We start from the raw sequence: 20,516 nt of genomic DNA on the forward strand, positions 1-20,516 counted from the left end.
GGACTGCAGGGGGATCGGTTCTAGTATCTGCACCCTCTATGTCGTATCTACCTGGCCTTCTCTTCCTGAATGAACACAGTGATCAATCAGTACCAATCGCTCCTGTGTCCATTCATCGCCGTCATCTGTGTTTACCACGCTTCTTCAGTTTGTGAATGAAATCTCAGAGCGCTTCCTATTCATTCCCCTCCAGGCTGCAGAGAAAAGAATCTATGTCCTCAGTCCCTTTCTCGGTCTCAGGGGTCTGTTTTTAATTCACCAAAGGCCCCCCAACAGGGCAATTAAAATAAATAAATAAATACATACATACAGAATCAAATTCTAAAAAAAAAATTAAATAAAAAGTGAAAGTGGAACTTTACCCAAAATGAGAAGTTCTGCTTGTTTGCCTCCTTCCCCCTTCCACTGCCACATTTGGCACTTTTTTTTTGGGGGGGGAGCAGGTATCTGGTTTTGACAGGAATCCCCTCCCACTTCTGGGTAAGATCGCGCAACCATCTTTCTGCCCCTCCTCCACCCCCCAGCGGCCTTCCATGACACACACAGGTCCCAGAAGACTGCAGAACCAGTCCCACAGTGCAGCACGGCTTGGGCATGCGCAGCAGGAACCTGGCTGTGAAGCCGGAATGGCTTCACTTCTGGCTTCCCTTACTTAAGATGTCGGCTCCTGCACTCGAAGCCGACTGACGAATCAGCTCAGGTGAGGACAGGGGCGGACTGACAACTCATGGGGCCCTTGGGCAATAGGGGATCATGGGGCCCCTGTGTCCTTGCCCAAACTCAAAAAAGCCTATGAAAAGGGTACCAGTGACATCTCATGGGGCCCCCTACTGACCCCGGGCCCTCGAGCAGTGCCTGAGTTTCCAAATGGTCAGTCTGCCCCTGGATGAGGATGAAGCTGGATCCCTGGACAGTGTCCTTACGAAAGGTCAGCAGCTACAATATTTGAGACGGCTCACTTTTAATTTTTTTGGGGGGGAGGAGACTGGAGTGCCACTTTAACCCCTTGGCACCGGCGTTTCAGAAGCCGGGAGGCGGGGCGGGGTTTTAGGGTCATGTGACCGTCCGTGATTCGCCGTCACGGCTGTCACATGATCGGGAAAGGTTCCAATCGCAAGAGGCGGGGGGGGGGGGTCCTCTTTTTTGGTGGGACTTTAACGGCACAATTTACTTGTGTGATAAATTTCAACCATTCAATAGAGATTTTTTTATAAAAACAGTATGAAATGTTATTTTTACAATCTTCAAAAATAAATATAAAGCTACAATACATACAGCGGCGGTGTCATCAGAGACGGTTCTGCCAATCTAATCACGGATCGTGCATGGTTCACGCTTCACACGTTTCAAGATCAACAAAAATCTCTTCCCGGGGCGGACTGACAACTCATGGGGCCCCCGGGCAATAGGGGATCATGGGGCCCCTGTGTCCTTGCCCACACTCAAAAAAGCCTATGAAAACGGTACCAGGGGCATCTCATGGGGCCCCCTACTGACCCCGGGCCCTCGGGCAGTGCCCGAGTTTCCAAATGGTCAGTCCGCCCCTGATCTCTTCTTCAGAACGTATGATCACGACGTATGATTCCAGGTGAGGTACAAACCGCCAGGAAATATTAAGAACTAATTGTTCTGTGAACACGGCCACGAATTCCTCATATATCTCAGGCAACAAGGATGAAACAAAAATTAACTACCTCCCGTCCGGCCGTTGTATATAAACGGCCTCCCCGCCCCCTGCTTGGGAGCGCGCAGCACCGCGATCCGGTGCCTGCTGTGTCCTCCGTGGAACACTGATCGTCCTACGGGACCTCTGTGTGAGGTCCCGATCATGTGATCACTGATTGTCCAATCAGTGATCACATGAAGAGTAGTAAGCAAGTTGTCACTTCTGACATCATTGCTTACTAAGTGTGAAATCTGTGAATGATCACAGAGATCACATGGTACAGGACCATATCAACAGCCTTGTACCATGTGACAAGCTGTGACCAATCACAGGAATGCAGCCAGAGAGAAGGAGAAATGATTGCTTTTACAGCCTTTATGGGTGTAAAAGCAATCAGTGTAAAAAAAAAAAAATCTTCATCACCCCCCACAAGTAGTACAGTGTCACCATGGTGACCCCACACTGCTAGGGTGACAGTATGTAAAAAAAAAACATAAAAAAAAAATAATATAAAAAAATAAAAATGTAAAAGAAATGTTTAAAAATTATAATTTTTGGTTGTAAACTAATTTGGGTTATTTTTTTTTTTACTAAAAAGATAACGGAATAAATTTTGGCCAAGATTTATGAAGAAAGATTATTTATTTGCAAAATTTTATAAGAAAAACACTTTTTTTCAAAATGTTTGGACTTTTTCATTTATATAGCAAAAAAAATAAAAATCCCAGCGGTGAATAAATACCACCAAAATAAAGCTTTATCTGTCTCAAAAAAATGCAAAAAAATGTCATATGGGTACAGTGTTGCATGACCGCGCAATTGTCATTCAAAGTGTGATAGCGCTGAAAGCTGAAAATTGGCCTGGACAGGAAGGGGGTAAAAGTGTCCGGCCTGGAAGGGGGGGGGGAGTGTCCGGACTGGAAGGGGGGAAAGTGTCCGGACTGGAAGGGGGGGAAAGTGTCCGGACTGGAAGGGGGGGAAAGTGTCCGGACTGGAAGGGGGTGAAAGTGTCTGGGCAGGAAGGGGGGGGGAAGTGTCCGGACTGGAAGGGGGGTAAAAGTGTCCATACTGGAAGGGGGGGAAAGTGTCCGGACTGGAAGGGGGGGGGAGTGTCTGGACTGGAAGGGGGGGAAAGTGTCCAGACTGGAAGGGGGGGAAAGTGTCCGGACTGGAAGGGGGGAAAGTGTCCGGACTGGAAGGGGGGGGAAAGTGTCCGGACTGGAAGGGGGGGAATGTGTCCGGACTGGAAGGGGGTGAAAGTGTCCGGACTGGAAGGGGGGGAAAGTGTCCGGACTGGAAGGGGGGGAAAGTGTCTGGACTGGAAGGGGGTGAAAGTTTCGGGGCAGGAAGGGGGGGGGGAAGTGTCTGGACTGGAAGGGGGGGAAAGTGTCCGGGCTGGAAGGGGGGGAAAGTGTCTGGACTGGAAGGGGGTGAAAGTGTCCGGGCAGGAAGGGGGGAAAGTGTCTGGACTGGAAGGGGGCGGAAGTGTCCGGACTGGAAGGGGGTGAAAGTGTCCGGACTGGAAGGGGGTGAAAGTGTCCGGACTGGAAGGGGGGGAAAGTGTCCGGACTGGAAGGGGGGGAAAGTGTCCGGACTGGAAGGGGGGGAAAGTGTCCGGACTGGAAGGGGGAGAAAGTGTCCGGACTGGAAGGGGGGGAAAGTGTCCGGACTGGAAGGGGGGGAAAGTGTCCGGACTGGAAGGGGGTGAAAGTGTCTGGACTGGAAGGGGGGAAAGTGTCCGGACTGGAAGGGGGGAAAGTGTCCGGACTGGAAGGGGGTGAAAGTTTCCAGACTGGAAGGGGGAAAAGTGTCCGGACTGGAAGGGGGGAAAGTGTCCGGACTGGAAGGGGGGGAAAGTGTCCGGACTGGAAGGGGGGGAAAGTGTCTGGACTGGAAAGGGGGGAAAGTGTCCGGACTGGAAAGGGGGGAAAGTGTCCGGACTGGAAGGGGGGAAAGTGTCCGGACTGGAAAGGGGGGAAAGTGTCCGGACTGGAAAGGGGGGAAAGTGTCTGGACTGGAAGGGGGGAAAGTATCCGGACTGGAAAGGGGGGAAAGTGTCCGGACTGGAAGGGGGGAAAGTGTCCGGACTGGAAGTGATTATTAAAGAAAAAACTGATACCAGTGGATGAAGAGTGCCATCCAAAGGCCTCCTGAAGGGGCCGTCAACAGGATTACCTGCTGGTTGGTACTGATAGGGCAGTGCTGCAATGAATGCGAAGCGATGACTACAAGGAATTTGCCTGAGTAAGCGTTGATGACCTGATACAAATCAGGATTGAGATGTGAAAGAGCCCAATATGGGGCAATATACCAGACCTATCCAAAGCACGCTTGATGGCTGTGAGCTCAATCCTGGTCTCTGTTTTTTCTTTATTAATCTTTGTTTCATCCTTGTTGCCTGAGATATATGAGGAATCCTCGGCCGTGTTCACAGAACAATTTGTTCTTAATATCTCCTGGCGGTTTGTACTTCACCTGGAATCATACGTCGCGCCTTCCTGAGCACGACTGAAGAAGAGATTTTTTTTGGTCTCGAAACGCGTCAAGTGTGAACCATGCGTGATACCGTCTCTGAGGACACCGCCGCAGTATGCATTGTAGCTTTATATTTATTTTTGAAGATTGTAAAAATAACATTTCATACTGTTTTTATAAAAAATTTATTTTGATTCGTTGAAATTTATCACACAAGTAAATTCAGCCACAGAAGTGAGGGGATTGGTGGTTGTACAGCAGATCTACTGAGGAATCATCTACGTAACGGTTCCCTGACGAGGACCTTTCCTTCCGATCATCAACAGTTGCTGTTCATTTGCAACAACTGGAATTATTTACAGAAAATCTCATAGAAATGTTCCCCTCCGGTGAATCTCCGATATTTGTGATATTTGTCGGTGTAGTCTGGAGGGACATTCATTCTTTGTAGTCACGTTTTATGTCCAATACAAAATCTGTCTCATCCTTTAATGGTTTTCCAGCTTTTTCAGCAGCAAATGAGATCCGAACGACGACTACAATGTCAGCTACGGAGTCCTCGACTTTACCCGCAAATGAGACGTCAAGTTCAGCCACAACTGAGACCACAACTGAGACCACAACTGAGATCGCAACAACGCCCACAACTGAGACGGCAACAATGCCAACAACTGAGTCCTTAACAAGGACCACAACTGAGTCCTCAACAACGACCACAACTGAGTCCTCAACAACGACCACAACTGAGTCCTCAACAACGACCACAACTGAGTCCTCAACAGCACCCACAATTGAGTCCTCAACAACGACCACAACTGAGTCCACAACAACGCCCACAAATGAGTCCTCAACAACGACCACAACTGAGTCCACAACAACGACCACAACTGAGTCCACAACAACGCCCACAAATGAGTCCTCAACAACGACCACAACTGAGTCCACAACAACGACCACAACTGAGTCCACAACAACGCCCACAAATGAGTCCTCAACAACGACCACAACTGAGTCCACAACAACGCCAACAAATGAGTCCTCAACAACGACCACAACTGAGTCCACAACAACGCCAACAAATGAGTCCTCAACAACGCCCACAACTGAGTCCTCAACAATGACCACAACTGAGTCCACAACAACGCCCACAACTGAGTCCTCAACAACGACCACAACTGAGACTGCAACAACGCCCACAACTGACACCACAACAATGCCCACAACTGACACCACAACAACGCCCACAACTGACACCACAACAACGCCCACAATTGAGACCACAACAACGCCCACAACTGAGACCACAACAACGCCCACAATTGAGTCCTCAACAACGACCACAACTGAGTCCTCAACAACGCCCACAATTGAGTCCTCAACAACGCCCACAAATGAGACCGCAACAACACCCACAACTGAGTCCACAACAACGCCCACAACTGGGTCCTCAACAATGCCCACAACTGAGTCCTCAACAACGCCCACAACTGAGTCCACAACAACGCCCACAACTGAGTCCTCAACAACGACCACAACTGAGTCCTCAACAGTGCCCACAATTGAGACCGCAACAACGCCCACAACTGAGACTGCAACAACGCCCACAACTGATTCCTCAACAACGACCACAACTGATTCCTCAACAGCGCCCACAATTGAGTCCGCAACAACGACCACAACTGAGTCCTCAACAATGCCCACAACTGAGTCCACAACAACACCCACAACTGAGTCCGCAACAACGCCCACAACTGAGACCGCAACAACGCCCACAACTGAGATCGCAACAACGCCCACAAATGAGTCCTCAACAACGCCCACAACTGAGTCCTCAACAACGACCACAACTGAGACTGCAACAACGCCCACAATTGAGTCCGCAACAACGCCCACAACTGAGACCGCAACAACGCCCACAACTGAGTCCACAACAACGCCCACAACTAAGTCCACAGCAACGCCCACAACTGAGACCTCAACAACGCCCACAACTGAGACCGCAACAACGCCCACAACTGAGACCGCAACAACGACCACAACTGAGACCGCAACAACGACCACAACTGAGTCCGCAACAACGCCCACAACTGAGTCCACAACAACGCCCACAACTGAGTCCACAACAACGCCCACAACTGAGTCCGCAACAACGCCCACAACTGAGACCGCAACAAAACCCACAACTGAGTCCGCAACAACGCCCACAACTGAGTCCACAACAACGCCCACAACTGAGATCACAACAACGCCCACAACTGAGACAGCAACAACGCCCACAACTGAGATCGCAACAACGCCCACAACCACAACTGAGTCCTCAACAACGCCCACAACTGAGTCCTCAACAACGACCACAACTGAGACCGCAACAACGGCCACAATTGAGTCCGCAACAACGCCCACAACTGAGTCCACAACAACGCCCACAACTGAGATCACAACAACGCCTACAACTAAGTCCAAAGCAACGCCCACAACTGAGACCTCAACAACGCCCACAACTGAGACCTCAACAACGCCCACAACTGAGTCCGCAACAATGCCCACAACTGAGATGACAACAACGCCCACAACTGAGTCCACAACAACGCCCACAACTGAGTCCACAACAACGCCCACAACTGAGTCCACAACAATGCCCACAACTGAGATGACAACAACGCCCACAACTGAGTCCTCAATAACGCCCACAAGTGAGTCCTCAACAACGCCCACAACTGAGTCCTCAACAACCCCCACAACAACGCCCACAACTGAGTCCACAACAACGCCCACAACTGAGATCACAACAGCGCCTACAACTAAGTCCACAACAACGCCCACAACTGAGTCCACAACAACGCCCACAACTGAGTCCACAACAACGCCCAGAACTAAGTCCACAGCAACGCCTACAACTGAATCCACAATGCCCACAACTGAATCTGTAACAACGCCCAGAACTGAGACCACAACAACGCCCACAACTGAGTCCACAACAAGGCCCACAACTGAGTCCACAACAACGCCCACAAGTGAGTACGCAACAACGCCCACAACTGAGACCGCAACAACGACCACAACTGAGATCGCAACAACGCCCACAACTGAGTCCTCAACAACGCCCACAACTGAGACCTCAACAACGCCCACAACTGAGTCCAAAACAACACCCACAACTGTGCCCATACCTGAGTCCTCAATAACGCCCACAAGTGAGTCCTCAACAACGCCCACAACTGAGTTCTCAACAACGCTCACAACTGAGTCCTCAACAACCCCCACAACAACGCCCAAAACTGAGACCGCAACAACGCCCACAACTGAGTCCACAACAATGCCCACAACTGAGATCACAACAGCACCTACAACTAAGTCCACAGCAACGCCCACAACTGAGTCCACAACAACGCCCACAACTGAGACCTCAACAACGCCCACAACTGAGTCCAAAACAACACCCACAACTGTGCCCAAACCTGAGTCCTCAATAACGCCCACAAGTGAGTCCTCAACAACGCCCACAACTGAGTTCTCAACAACGCTCACAACTGAGTCCTCAACAACCCCCACAACAACGCCCAAAACTGAGACCGCAACAACGCCCACAACTGAGTCCACAACAATGCCCACAACTGAGATCACAACAGCGCCTACAACTAAGTCCACAGCAACGCCCACAACTGAGTCCACAACAACGCCCACAACTGAGTCCAAAACAACACCCACAACTGCGCCCATACCTGAGTCCTCAATAACGCCCACAAGTGAGTCCTCAACAACGCCCACAATTGAGTCCTCAACAACGCCCACAACTGAGTTCTCAACAACGCTCACAACTGAGTCCTCAACAACCCCCACAACAACGCCCACAACTGAGTCCACAACAACGCCCACAACTGAGTCCACAACAACGCCCACAACTGAGTCTGCAACAACGCCCACAACTGAGTTCGCAACAACGCCCACAACTGAGTCCGCAACAACGCCCACAACTGAGTCCGCAACAACGCCCACAACTGAGTCCGCAACAACGACCACAACTGAGTCTGCAACAACGCCCACAACCGACACCGCAACAACGCCCACAACTGAGTCCTCAACAACGACCACAACTGAGACCGCAACAACGCCCACAACTGAGTCCGCAACAACGACCACAACTGAGTCCTCAACAATGCCCACAACTGAGATCGCAACAACGCCCACAACTGAGACCGCAACAACGCCCACAACTGAGTCCGCAACAACGACCACAACTGAGTCCTCAAAAACGCCCACAACTGAGACCACAACAACGTCCAAAACTGAGTCCACAACAACGCCCACAACTGAGTCCACAATAATGCCTACAACTGAGTCCACAACAACGCCCACAACTGAGTCCGCAACAACGCCCACAACTGAGTCCGCAACAACGACCACAACTGAGTCCTCAACAACGCCCACAACTGAGACCACAACAACGTCCAAAACTGAGTCCACAACAACGCCCACAACTGAGTCCACAATAATGCCTACAACTGAGTCCGCAACAACGCCCACAACTGAGTCCTCAACAACGCCCACAACTGAGTCCTCAACGACGCCCACAACTGAGTCCAAAACAACACCCACAACTGCGCCCATACCTGAGTCTGCAATAACGCCCACAACTGAGACGACAAGTTCAAATACAATTGAGATTACAACTGCGTCCACAAACCCAACCACAACTGAGTCCGCAATAACGCCTACAACTGAGTCCAAAACAGCACCCACAACTGAGTCCGCAGCTTTAACAGAGACTGAGTCCACAACTATACCGGCTACTGAGTCCCCAGCTTTAACCAAAACTGAGTTTGCAACTTTAACAACTAATGAGTCCAAAGCATTAACCACAAGTGAGTCCGCAATTTTACCAGCTACTGAGTCTGCAACTTTAAGAGCAGCTGAATCTGCAACTTTAACTGCTAATGAGTCCACAACATTACTAGCTACTGAGTCCACAACTTTAAAAACTAATGAGCTCACAGCTTTAACAGCTAGTCAGTCCACAGCTTTACATAAAACTGAGTCTGCAACTTTAACACCAACTGAGTCCACAGTTTTAACAGCTAGGCAGTCCACAGCATTAAGTATAACAGAGTCCACAACTTTAACTGCTGTTGAGCCTGCAACTGTAGCTCCTACTGAGTCCACAATTTTATTGGCTATTGAGTCCAAAACTTTACCGGCTACTGAGTCCACAACTTTAACCACAGTTGAGTCTGCAACTTTAACACCTAATACGTCTACAACTTTACTAGCTACCGAGTCCACTGCTCTACCTGCAACCTTTCCAGCTACTAAGTCCACAACTTCAACCTCCACTGATTCCACAACTTTAAAAATTACTAATACCACAGCTTTAACCTCAACTAAGTCCACAGCTTCCCCTGCTACTTTAAGTGCTACTGAGTCCACAGCTCCAAGTACAACTGAGTCCACAACTTTAACCGCTGCTGAATCCACAATTTTAAAAACTACTAATATCCCATCTTTAACCCCAACTGAGTCCAAAGCTTCACCTGCAACTTTAACACCTAATAAGTCCACAACTTTACTAGCTACCGAGTCCAAAACGTTACCGACTACTGTGTCCACAACTTTAAAAAGTAATGAGTCTGCAGCTTTGGCAGCTAGTCAGTCCACAGATTTAAGTACAACGGAATCCACAACTTTAGCCTCTACTGAGTCCACCACTTCAACCTTTACTGAGTCCACAACTTTAAAAATGACTAATACCACAGGTTTAACCCCAACTGAGTCCACAGCTTCACCTGCAACTTTATCTCCTACTGAGTCCACAACTTTAGTGGGTCCTGAGTCCAAAACCTTACCCTCCACTGATTCTGCAACTTTAACCACTACTGAGTCCACAATTTTAATATTTAGTGAGACCGCAACTTTAAAAATGACTGACTCCACAGCTTTATCCCCATCTAAGTTCACAGCTTTAACAACTGACCCCACAACTTTATCAGCTACTGAGGTCACAACTTTAAAAATTCCCAATACCACAGCTTTAACTGATTCCACAGCTTCACTCACAAGTTACTCTGCAACATTAACAGCTACCGTGTCAACAACCTCAACTGCTACTGATACAACAGCTTTAACCACAACTAAGTACACAACATTTGTAGCTACTGAGTCCACAACTTTAACCACAACTCAGTCTTCAGATTTAACCACCAAGGAGTCCACAACATTAATGCCTGAGTCCACTGCTTTATCCACAACTAAGTCTAAATCTTTACCCGCTACTGATTTCATAACTTTACCAGTTAATGAGCCCACAAGTTTAACAGCTACTGACTCCTCAGCTTTAACCCCAACTAAGTCCGCTGCTTCACCCATAACTTACTCCACAAATTTAACCATTACTGAGTCCACAACTTTAACTGCTACTGAGTCCACAACTTTACCAGCTAATGAGTCCACAACTTTACCAGCTAAGGAGTCCACAACTTTACCAGCTAAGGAGACCACAACTTTACCAGCTAAGGAGTCCACAACTTTACCAGCTAATGAGTCCACAACTTTACCAGCTAAGGAGTCCACAACTTTACCAGCTAAGGAGTCCACAACTTTACCAGCTAATGAGTCCACAACTTTACCAGCTAAGGAGACCACAACTTTACCAGCTAATGAGTCCACAACTTTACCAGCTAAGGAGTCCACAATTTTACCAGCTAAGGAGTCCACAACTTTACCAGCTAATGAGTCCACAACTTTACCAGCTAATGAGTCCACAACTTTACCAGCTAATGAGTCCACAACTTTACCAGCTAAGGAGTCCACAACTTTACCAGCTAATGAGTCCACAACTTTACCAGCTAAGGAGTCCACAACTTTACCAGCTAAGGAGTCCACAACTTTACCAGCTAATGAGTCCACAACTTTACCAGCTAATGAGTCTACAACTTTACCAGCTAAGGAGTCCACAACTTTACCAGCTAATGAGTCTACAACTTTACCAGCTAAGGAGTCCACAACTTTACCAGCTAAGGAGTCCACAACTTTACCAGCTAATGAGTCTACAACTTTACCAGTTAAGGAGTCTACAACTTTACCAGCTAAGGAGTCCACAACTTTACCAGCTAAGGAGTCCACAACTTTACCAGCTAAGGAGTCCACAACTTTACCAGCTAAGGAGTCCACAACTTTACCAGCTAATGAGTCCACAACTTTACCAGCTAAGGAGTCCACAACTTTAGGAGCTAAGGAGTCCACAACTTTACCAGCTAATGAGTCTACAACTTTACCAGCTAATGAGTCTACAACTTTACCAGCTAATGAGTCCACAACTTTACCAGCTAAGGAGTTCACAACTTTACCAGCTAAGGAGTCCACAACTTTACCAGCTAAGGAGTCCACAACTTTACCAGCTAAGGAGTCCACAACTTTACCAGCTAATGAGTCCACAACTTTACCAGCTAAGGAGTCCACAACTTTACCAGCTAAGGAGACCACAACTTTACCAGCTAAGGAGTCCACAACTTTACCAGCTAGGGAGTCCACAACTTTACCAGCTAATGAGTCCACAACTTTACCAGCTAATGAGTCCACAACTTTAGGAGCTAAGGAGTCCACAACTTTACCAGCTAAGGAGTCCACAACTTTACCAGCTAAGGAGTCCACAACTTTACCAACTAAGGAGACCACAACTTTACCAGCTAAGGAGTCCACAACTTTACCAGCTAATGAGTCTACAACTTTACCAGCTAAGGAGTCTACAACTTTACCAGCTAAGGAGACCACAACTTTACCAGCTAAGGAGTCCACAACTTTACCAGCTAATGAGTCTACAACTTTACCAGCTAAGGAGTCCACAACTTTACCAGCTAAGGAGTCCACACCTTTACCAGCTAAGGAGTCCACAACTTTACCAGCTAAGGAGTCCACAACTTTACCAGCTAAGGAGTCCACAACTTTACCAGCTAAGGAGTCCACAACTTTACCAGCTAATGAGTCCACAACTTTACCAGCTAATGAGTCCACAACTTTACCAGCTAATGAGTCCACAACTTTACCAGCTAATGAGTCTACAACTTTACCAGCTAAGGAGTCTACAACTTTACCAGCTAAGGAGACCACAACTTTACCAGCTAAGGAGTCCACAACTTTACCAGCTAATGAGTCTACAACTTTACCAGCTAAGGAGTCCACAACTTTACCAGCTAAGGAGTCCACACCTTTACCAGCTAAGGAGTCCACAACTTTACCAGCTAATGAGTCCACAACTTTACCAGCTAATGAGTCCACAACTTTAGGAGCTAAGGAGTCCACAACTTTACCAGCTAAGGAGTCCACAACTTTACCAGCTAAGGAGTCCACAACTTTACCAGCTAATGAGTCCACAACTTTACCAGTTAAGGAGTCCACAACTTTACCAGCTAATGAGTCCACAACTTTACCAGCTAATGAGTCCACAACTTTACCAACTAAGGAGACCACAACTTTACCAGCTAATGAGTCCACAACTTTACCAGCTAAGGAGTCCACAACTTTACCAGTTAAGGAGTCCACAACTTTACCAGCTAATGAGTCCACAACTTTACCAGCTAATGAGTCCACAACTTTACCAGCTAATGAGTCCACAACTTTACCAGCTAATGAGTCCACAACTTTACCAACTAAGGAGACCACAACTTTACCAGCTAATGAGTCCACAACTTTACCAGCTAAGGAGTCCACAACTTTACCAGCTAAGGAGTCCACAACTTTACCAGCTAAGGAGTCCACAACTTTACCAGCTAAGGAGACCACAACTTTACCAGCTAAGGAGTCTACAACTTTACCAGCTAAGGAGTCCACAACTTTACCAGCTAATGAGTCTACAACTTTACCAGCTAAGGAGTCCACAACTTTACCAGCTAAGGAGTCCACAACTTTACCAGCTAATGAGTCCACAACTTTACCAGCTAATGAGTCCACAACTTTAGGAGCTAAGGAGTCCACAACTTTACCAGCTAAGGAGACCACAACTTTACCAGCTAAGGAGTCCACAACTTTACCAGCTAAGGAGTCCACAACTTTACCAGCTAAGGAGTCCACAACTTTACCAGCTAATGAGTCCACAACTTTACCAGCTAAGGAGTCCACAACTTTACCAGCTAAGGAGTCCACAACTTTACCAGCTAAGGAGACCACAACTTTACCAGCTAAGGAGTCTACAACTTTACCAGCTAAGGAGTCCACAACTTTACCAGCTAATGAGTCCACAACTTTACCAGCTAATGAGTCCACAACTTTACCAGCTAATCAGTCCACAACTTTTAAAATGACTGAGTCCACAGCTTCTCCCACAACTTCCCCTGCAACTTTAACAGCTAATAAGTCCACAACTTTAACCGCTTCTGAGTCAACAGCTTTGTCCACAACTTTAACCAATACTGAGTCTGCAACTTTAATGGCTGAGTCCACTGCTTTATCCACAACTAAGTCTGCAACATTAACAGCTACAGAATCAACAGCTTTAACCACAACTGAGTTTGCAACTTTAACAGTTGCTGAGTTCGCAGCTTTACCCACGACCGAGTCCATAACTCTAACTGCTACTGAGTCCACAACTAATATCACTAACGAGTCCACAGCTTTAAACACAAAAGAGTCGGAAACCTCAACCACTACGAAGTACACAACTTTGACCACAAATGAGTCTGCAACTTTACTAGCTACTGAGTCCACAGCTTTAACCTCCACTGGGTCGGCAAGTTCAAACAGAACTGGGTCTGTAGCCTTCACAACTTATATCGCAACTCATTCTGCATCCTTAACCACTGCTGAGTCCTCAACAGCAAAGTTTTCTACCTTCCTCACAACTAAGTCTGCAACTTTGCCCACAGCTGAGTCCACAACACTATCTACTACTCTAACAACAGAGATTACAGCATCATCTACTGCTCCAATGGATGAGACCACGATGTCTACTACTCCAGCACCTCAGTCCACAACATCATCTACTACTCCAATGGATGAGACCACGATGTCTACTACTCCAGCACCTCAGTCCACAACATCATCTACTACTCCAATGAATGAGACCACGATGTCTACTACTCCAGCACCTCAGTCCACAACATCATTTACTACTCCAATGAATGAGACCACGATGTCTACTACTCCAGCACCTCAGTCCACAACATCATCTACTACTCCAATGAATGAGACCACGATGTCTACTACTCCAGCACCTCAGTCCACAACATCATCTACTGCTCCAATGGATGAGACCACGATGTCTACTACTCCAGCACCTCAGTCCACAACATCATTTACTACTCCAATGAATGAGACCACGATGTCTACTACTCCAGCACCTCAGTCCACAACATCATCTACTACTCCAATGAATGAGACCACAAGGTCTACTACTCCAGCACCTCAGTCCACAACATCATCTACTACTCCAATGAATGAGACCACGATGTCTACTACTCCAGCACCTCAGTCCACAACATCATCTACTACTCCAATGAATGAGACCACGATGTCTACTACTCCAGCACCTCAGTCCACAACATCATCTACTACTCCAATGAATGAGACCACGATGTCTACTACTCCAGCACCTCAGTCCACAACATCATCTACTACTTCAATGGATGAGACCACAAAAACCAGCACTGCTAGCACACCGCGCTCCATTCTTCCAAGCAGAAGTCCAGCAGGTAAGTCATATTTCACCCAAACACCTACAGTGCCTTAAAAAAGTATTCATACCCCTTGAAATTTTCCACATTTTGTCATGTTACAACAAAAAGCGTCAATGTATTTTATTGGGATTGGATGTGATAGACCAACACAAAGTGGCCCATAATTGCGAAGTGGAAGGAAAATGAGAAATGGTTTTCAACATTTTTTACAAATAAATCTGTGAAAAGTGCGGCGCGAATTTCCATTCAGCCCCCCGGAGTCAATACTTTGTAGGACCCCCCGAGTATGCGGTAAGATACCGTCCAGCTACAAAAATCCAGTTATATTATTACGTCATGCGGTATTTTAGTAGTGAAAACATTCTTGAATGTTTCAGCTTACAGCAGAGTTCCCCACTGACAGCTGAATGTAAAAAGAATTCCCGGCAGGTACATTTTTTTTTTTAAAACGATGTGGAGTCCCCCCCCCATCCATACCAAGCCCTTCAGGTCTGTTATGTATTTTGAGGGGAAGCCCCATGCCAAATTTAAAAAAAACATGTCCCCCCCTGAAATCCATACCAGACCCTTTTCTGGGCATGGAGCCTGGCAGGTGAGAAAAGAACCTCCTGAACCATACCAGGCCACATGCCCTCAAAATGGGAGGGGGGTGCTTTAGGGCGGAGGGGCTACCAACCTCCACAAAAACACCTTGTCTCCATGTTGGAGACAAGGGCCTCTTCCCCACAACTGTGACAGTGCATTGCGGCTCACGGTGAAGGAACACCGCCCCCCCCGAACACCCTTACCGTTCGTGTGTTCACCTCTAGTGCCGACAACATCTGTCATGAGCGGCGAAATGCAGCCTGGCCGGTCTGTACCCAAATGGGAAGATTCCAGGAAAGATGACGTCTCCCTATGCTTTCCTTTCTCATCTTGAACCTTTCCCTGATGCTATTCACTGTCCCTGACAGATGGGGGACCTGTCCCTACAATACCCACACGCAGAATGTGCATCAAGCCTGGGAGCCAGGGTGTTAAATAGACTCTGCCTGATCCAACATGGCCACCAGAATCACAATTGGAGGCAGAATCCAGCTGTATAGCTTCCCCAGTGCCCAGAAAACCATAGAGGAGCCATGTTCCTCCTGACATCCTCTCCCTCTGCAATACAGCTGCGTTTGAGCGACGCCTACAGTGGAGTAGACTGCACCTGCATACACGCTGCATGCTTGCGCGAGTTGCGATGCCCTTTGTGAACCAACCTGCAGCCTTCTGGGACCTGTGAGGTGTCCCAGAAGTTTGCAGGTGGGGTTGGGGGGGGGAGAACTGGGTGCGGGTAGCTGTTTAAACTAGGTTCCCACTGCCCCCCCAAACAACCCCCCAAACCTTCAAAAGTGGGGAGGAGGGGGTAATGAGCTGTTATAGCAGAACGTTTAGGGTGAAGTTCTCCTTTCTTTTTCACCTTCCTCGTTGACTCCAATGCATTTCACCAAATTTGCTCTGTTATCTCTCAGATTTGACTGAAATTTCAGGGAGATGAAAACTTGAAACGTCATCCACCCCTACATATGAGCGTCCATCGATCCTGTTTTAGATGTATCTGAGCCTTCCTCTTCTATGGTTGGCCTATGATTGGTTAAATAGTGTGCTAGAAACATTGTACTTTCCCATTATGACTGCACGTCTTTTATCCTACAGGCTCCATTGCATTGAGGGTCTACATGCGGAGTTCAGTCCCTGTGGATACAACTATAATGAACGCATTTGTACAACAGGTAATCTGACTGAAAACAGATCCAATGATACCAAACTGCCCCCCCCCCCCCCCATTGCCATCAATTCTCAACCTTTTACACAGGGCATGGAATCTGGAGGCAGCGATTTTGGCCTGACCCCATCATCTTGGACATCTTCTACCATGTGTGTCCAGCCTTTCCATCCAACTGCTATTCTCTAACCATAGACAACCCTTGTATCTCAAGGTCTTCTGCGGTCAGTAAAGGGCAGCTGAGTAAGGCTACGTTCACACTAGCCTTGTGTGCAGGCGGCAGAGAGGCGTTTGGGAAGCGTTTTTTTTCCGCTTCCCAAACGCCTCTGCCAATTCTGCACATTACAGCACATGGTGCTGTTCTAACGGGAGCGTTTGCGTCGCGTTGCGTCGCGGCAAAACGGACGCCTCTGGACGAGTCAGGAGGCTTTGAAGCCTCCTATTCTCGTCTATGGTGCCGCTCCGCAAACGCCCGGCCGGCGTTTGCGGTGCGGTTGCGACGCGGTTGCGGGGCGTTTGCGGAGCGGTAACACCACTCAAACTGCATTATAGGCTTTGTGGGGCGTTATTAACGCTCGGCAAACGCCTAGCAACCGCCGCTAAACCGTGCATGCGGCGTTTGCGGAGCGTTTGCCGAGCGTTAAAAACGCTCAGCAAACGCCGGACCAACGCTTGCCAAACGCTATAGGGGCGTTTGGCAAGCGTTGGCAAAACAGCCAAGTGTGAACGAGCCCTAAAGCTGGCCACGGACTAATCAAAATTTGTCCGGTTCAGCAGGGATTGGCTAATTCTGATCAGTGTGTGACCGTCCCTGTCAATCCTTTCATCGTCTTCTGTTGAAGGGACATGCTGGAAAACGTTTTGGCGAATTCTGCTGTCAGAACGTAATATTCCAGCAGGGGGGTTTCTCCACTCACCTTATTCCGGGGATAGAGGAATCTGTTTTTTTCACTCAGCAGACTGGCTGGATTTTAGACGTGCGTAGAATGAAAACATTTGTTTTGTTTCATTTCGATAAATTACTAATTTAGTTTTGTTGCATTTGTAATGAAATTTGTTTTGTTTCGCTTCGTTTAGTTTATTCCTTTTCAACCAGATTCTAATTTTTTCTTATGTGTTTGAAGTATTCGAATTTGAATTGAAAATATTGATTCCGATTGAATTCACTGTGAAGAATAGCTGGTTGCTAAGGAGTGGGGTGGCCTGCCTGCATCCTTAGCAACTATGACCCATCAGCTAACAGCAGAATGTAAACAAACAATGCCAATATTAGAACATTAAAAAAGGAACAGTGTGGGGTCCCCCCCAATCTATACTAGATCCTTATCCAAGCGTGCAGCCCAGCAGGTCAGGAAAGGGGGGGGACCATACCAGGCCACATGCCCTCAACCCTCAACATGGGGGCAGAGGGGCCTCTTACCCACAACAGGGGGGCTCCCAGATTCCCCCCCATGTGAATGACTATGGGGTACACTGTACCCAGGGGCGGACTGACCATTTGGGAACTCGGGCACTGCCTGAGGGCCCAGGGTCAGTAGGGGGCCCCATGAGATGCCCCTAGTACCTTTCATAGACTTTTTTTTGGGTGTGGTTTGAGTGTGGGTGAGGACACAGGGGCCCCATGATCTCCTATTGCCTGGGGGACCCATGAGTTGGTAGTCCACCCCTGACTGTACCCCTACTGTAATGGAACTGACCCCGACTGCACTCGTGTACTTCCGTTAGAATACCGCTTCCCCATCCGAACACTGACCACAGACACCACCGCCGACCATACAAGACTAGACGACACCAGTCTGAACATGGAACTCTTTATTTGAAACTTGAACTGGCTTTTCATACACTCAGGGGACAAATCCCCCCTCCCTGCATAATGACACAGGGCGGGGCAATCTACACTTAGCAACAAGAGACACACAGGTATTCAAACTTCACACCAGCAGACAGTCCCATCAGGAGGGAGGGCTGCTGGAGACACCCCCCACTAAGCTAATACATATAAAAACATACATTCCATAATAGTTTGCTCCCAAGCAAGACAAACAACAGAACAATAGGATGCAACCACATGACATCAAACAATCCACAACCCCCCCACCCCAATATTAGGACGGATCACTCTGTACCCCTAAGAGGCACAGGGTGACTTACACATAAGAGGGATATGGGGAGCTGAGACAGGGGTCTCCCCACCTCTCCAAAGTGAGCTGTGTTCTATGGGCCCCCCACCCAAAGTGACTCCCGTCCAGGAGCGGACTGACAACTCATGGGACCCCTGGGCAATACGGAATCATGGAACTGACCATTTGGAAACTTGGGCACTGCCCTAGGGCCCGGGGACAGTAGGGGGCCCATGAGATGCCCCTGGTACCTTTTTCATAGGCTTTTTTGAGTTTGGGCAAGGACATAGGGGCCCCATGATCCCCTATTTCCCGGGGGCCCCATGAGTTGTCAGTCCACCCCTGGACGGGAGTCACTTTGTGTGGGGGGGCCCGTGGAACACAGCTCACAGGACACAGGGGCCCCATGATCCCCTATTGCCCGGGGGCCCCAAGAGTTGTCAGTCCTCCCCTTTTCAGATACTAATTTGGATCTTGACTTAAAGTGGTTGTCAAGGCAGAAGGATTTTTACCTTCATGCATTCTATGCATGAAGGTAAAAAAACCTTCTGTGTGCTGCTCCCCCCCACAGCCCACCTAATACTCATCTGAGCCCCCTCTCAATCCAGCGATGGGCACGAGAGCCTGAGCTGTCCCAGGACTCTCTCTCCTCATTGGCTGAGGCATCAGTGGGAAACCACTGGCTCCCACTGAGTGTCAATAAGGTGCCTTATGGACACATAGAGCCGGCCTTGGTAGTGAGTACGCACCAGTGACCCCACAGCAAACAGCTTGCTATTGGGGGCACTGGGTAAAGGGGAGTAGCCAGAAGAGCCAGCGGGGGACCCGATAAGAAGAGGATCAGGGCTGCTCTGTGCAAACCCATTACACAGAGCAGGTAAGTATTAATATTTTTTTTTCTTAAAGACAAACCTTTAATAACACTTTATTTTTTGATTCAGCATTAGTATGCCTTTGATGTTTACATTATTTATTTATTTTGCAGACTTGTTCATATCTCTTCAATGGGTTTCACACTTCAGACTTCACCCTGACCTACGGGCCAAAAAGGATCTCCGTGCATTGCTCTTCAGTCCTTCCTCCCAGCTCATAGAAATCAGAGTCAACTTTCTGAGAATCCCAATCAATATTTCATTCATTGAACTATAGGGATGAGGTTCTGGTTTCCTGCCGCCATGGGTTCATGGGGGAAATCTGAAGATATTGGAATTGCAAGCTTTTGGATGAAAAACTTTGCAGGTTCACCAAATCCATTGACCAGATCTGTGTAGCTGCACTAGGAGACATCAACTAGACTGTGTATGTAAGAGTTATCATAAGGGAAACAAAAGCCATCCAAACACCAGCAAACCGAATACACAGCAACTATGAAGATATATACTACATTGCCCCAAGTATTGGGCCGCCAGCCTTCCCACACACATGACCTTTAATGGCCTCCCAGTCTTAGTCCATAGGGTTCAATATTGAGTTGGCCCCGCCCTTCCCACACACATGACCTTTAATGGCCTCCCAGTCTTAGTCCATAGGGTTCAATATTGAGTTGGCCCCGCCCTTCCCACACACATGACCTTTAATGGCCTCCCAGTCTTAGTCCATAGGGTTCAATATTGAGTTGGCCCCGCCCTTCCCACACACATGACCTTTAATGGCCTCCCAGTCTTAGTCCATAGGGTTCAATATTGAGTTGGCCCCGCCCTTTCCACACACATGACCTTTAATGGCCCCCCCAGTCTTAGTCTGTAGGGTTCAATATTGAGTTGGCCCCGCCCTTTGCAGCTATAACAGCTTCAACTCTTCTGGGAAGGCCGTCCACAAGGTTTAGGAGGGTGTCTATGGGAAGG

At 48.1% G+C, this 20,516-nt stretch overlaps 1 protein-coding gene across 1 annotated transcript; it reads left to right on the top strand.

Annotated features, from left to right (window-relative positions):
- The first annotated feature begins 4,682 nt into the window (after positions 1–4,682).
- On the top strand, positions 4,683–20,107 carry LOC149427141 (uncharacterized). The gene is made up of 7 exons (XM_089668219.1): positions 4,683–7,067; positions 7,185–10,427; positions 10,992–11,045; positions 12,696–12,746; positions 13,098–14,817; positions 16,483–16,559; positions 19,658–20,107. Exons 1-7 carry the CDS (start codon positions 4,683–4,685, stop codon positions 19,763–19,765), a joined length of 7,638 nt encoding a protein of 2,545 aa, XP_089524345.1. The 3' UTR covers positions 19,766–20,107.
- The last annotated feature ends 409 nt before the right edge of the window (positions 20,108–20,516 follow it).

The sequence above is a fragment of the Staurois parvus genome, unplaced genomic scaffold (genome assembly GCF_062004578.1).
Source record: "Staurois parvus isolate SC_StPar_1 unplaced genomic scaffold, SC_StPar_1.0 ptg003973l, whole genome shotgun sequence".
Taxonomy (NCBI): Eukaryota; Metazoa; Chordata; class Amphibia; order Anura; family Ranidae; genus Staurois; species Staurois parvus.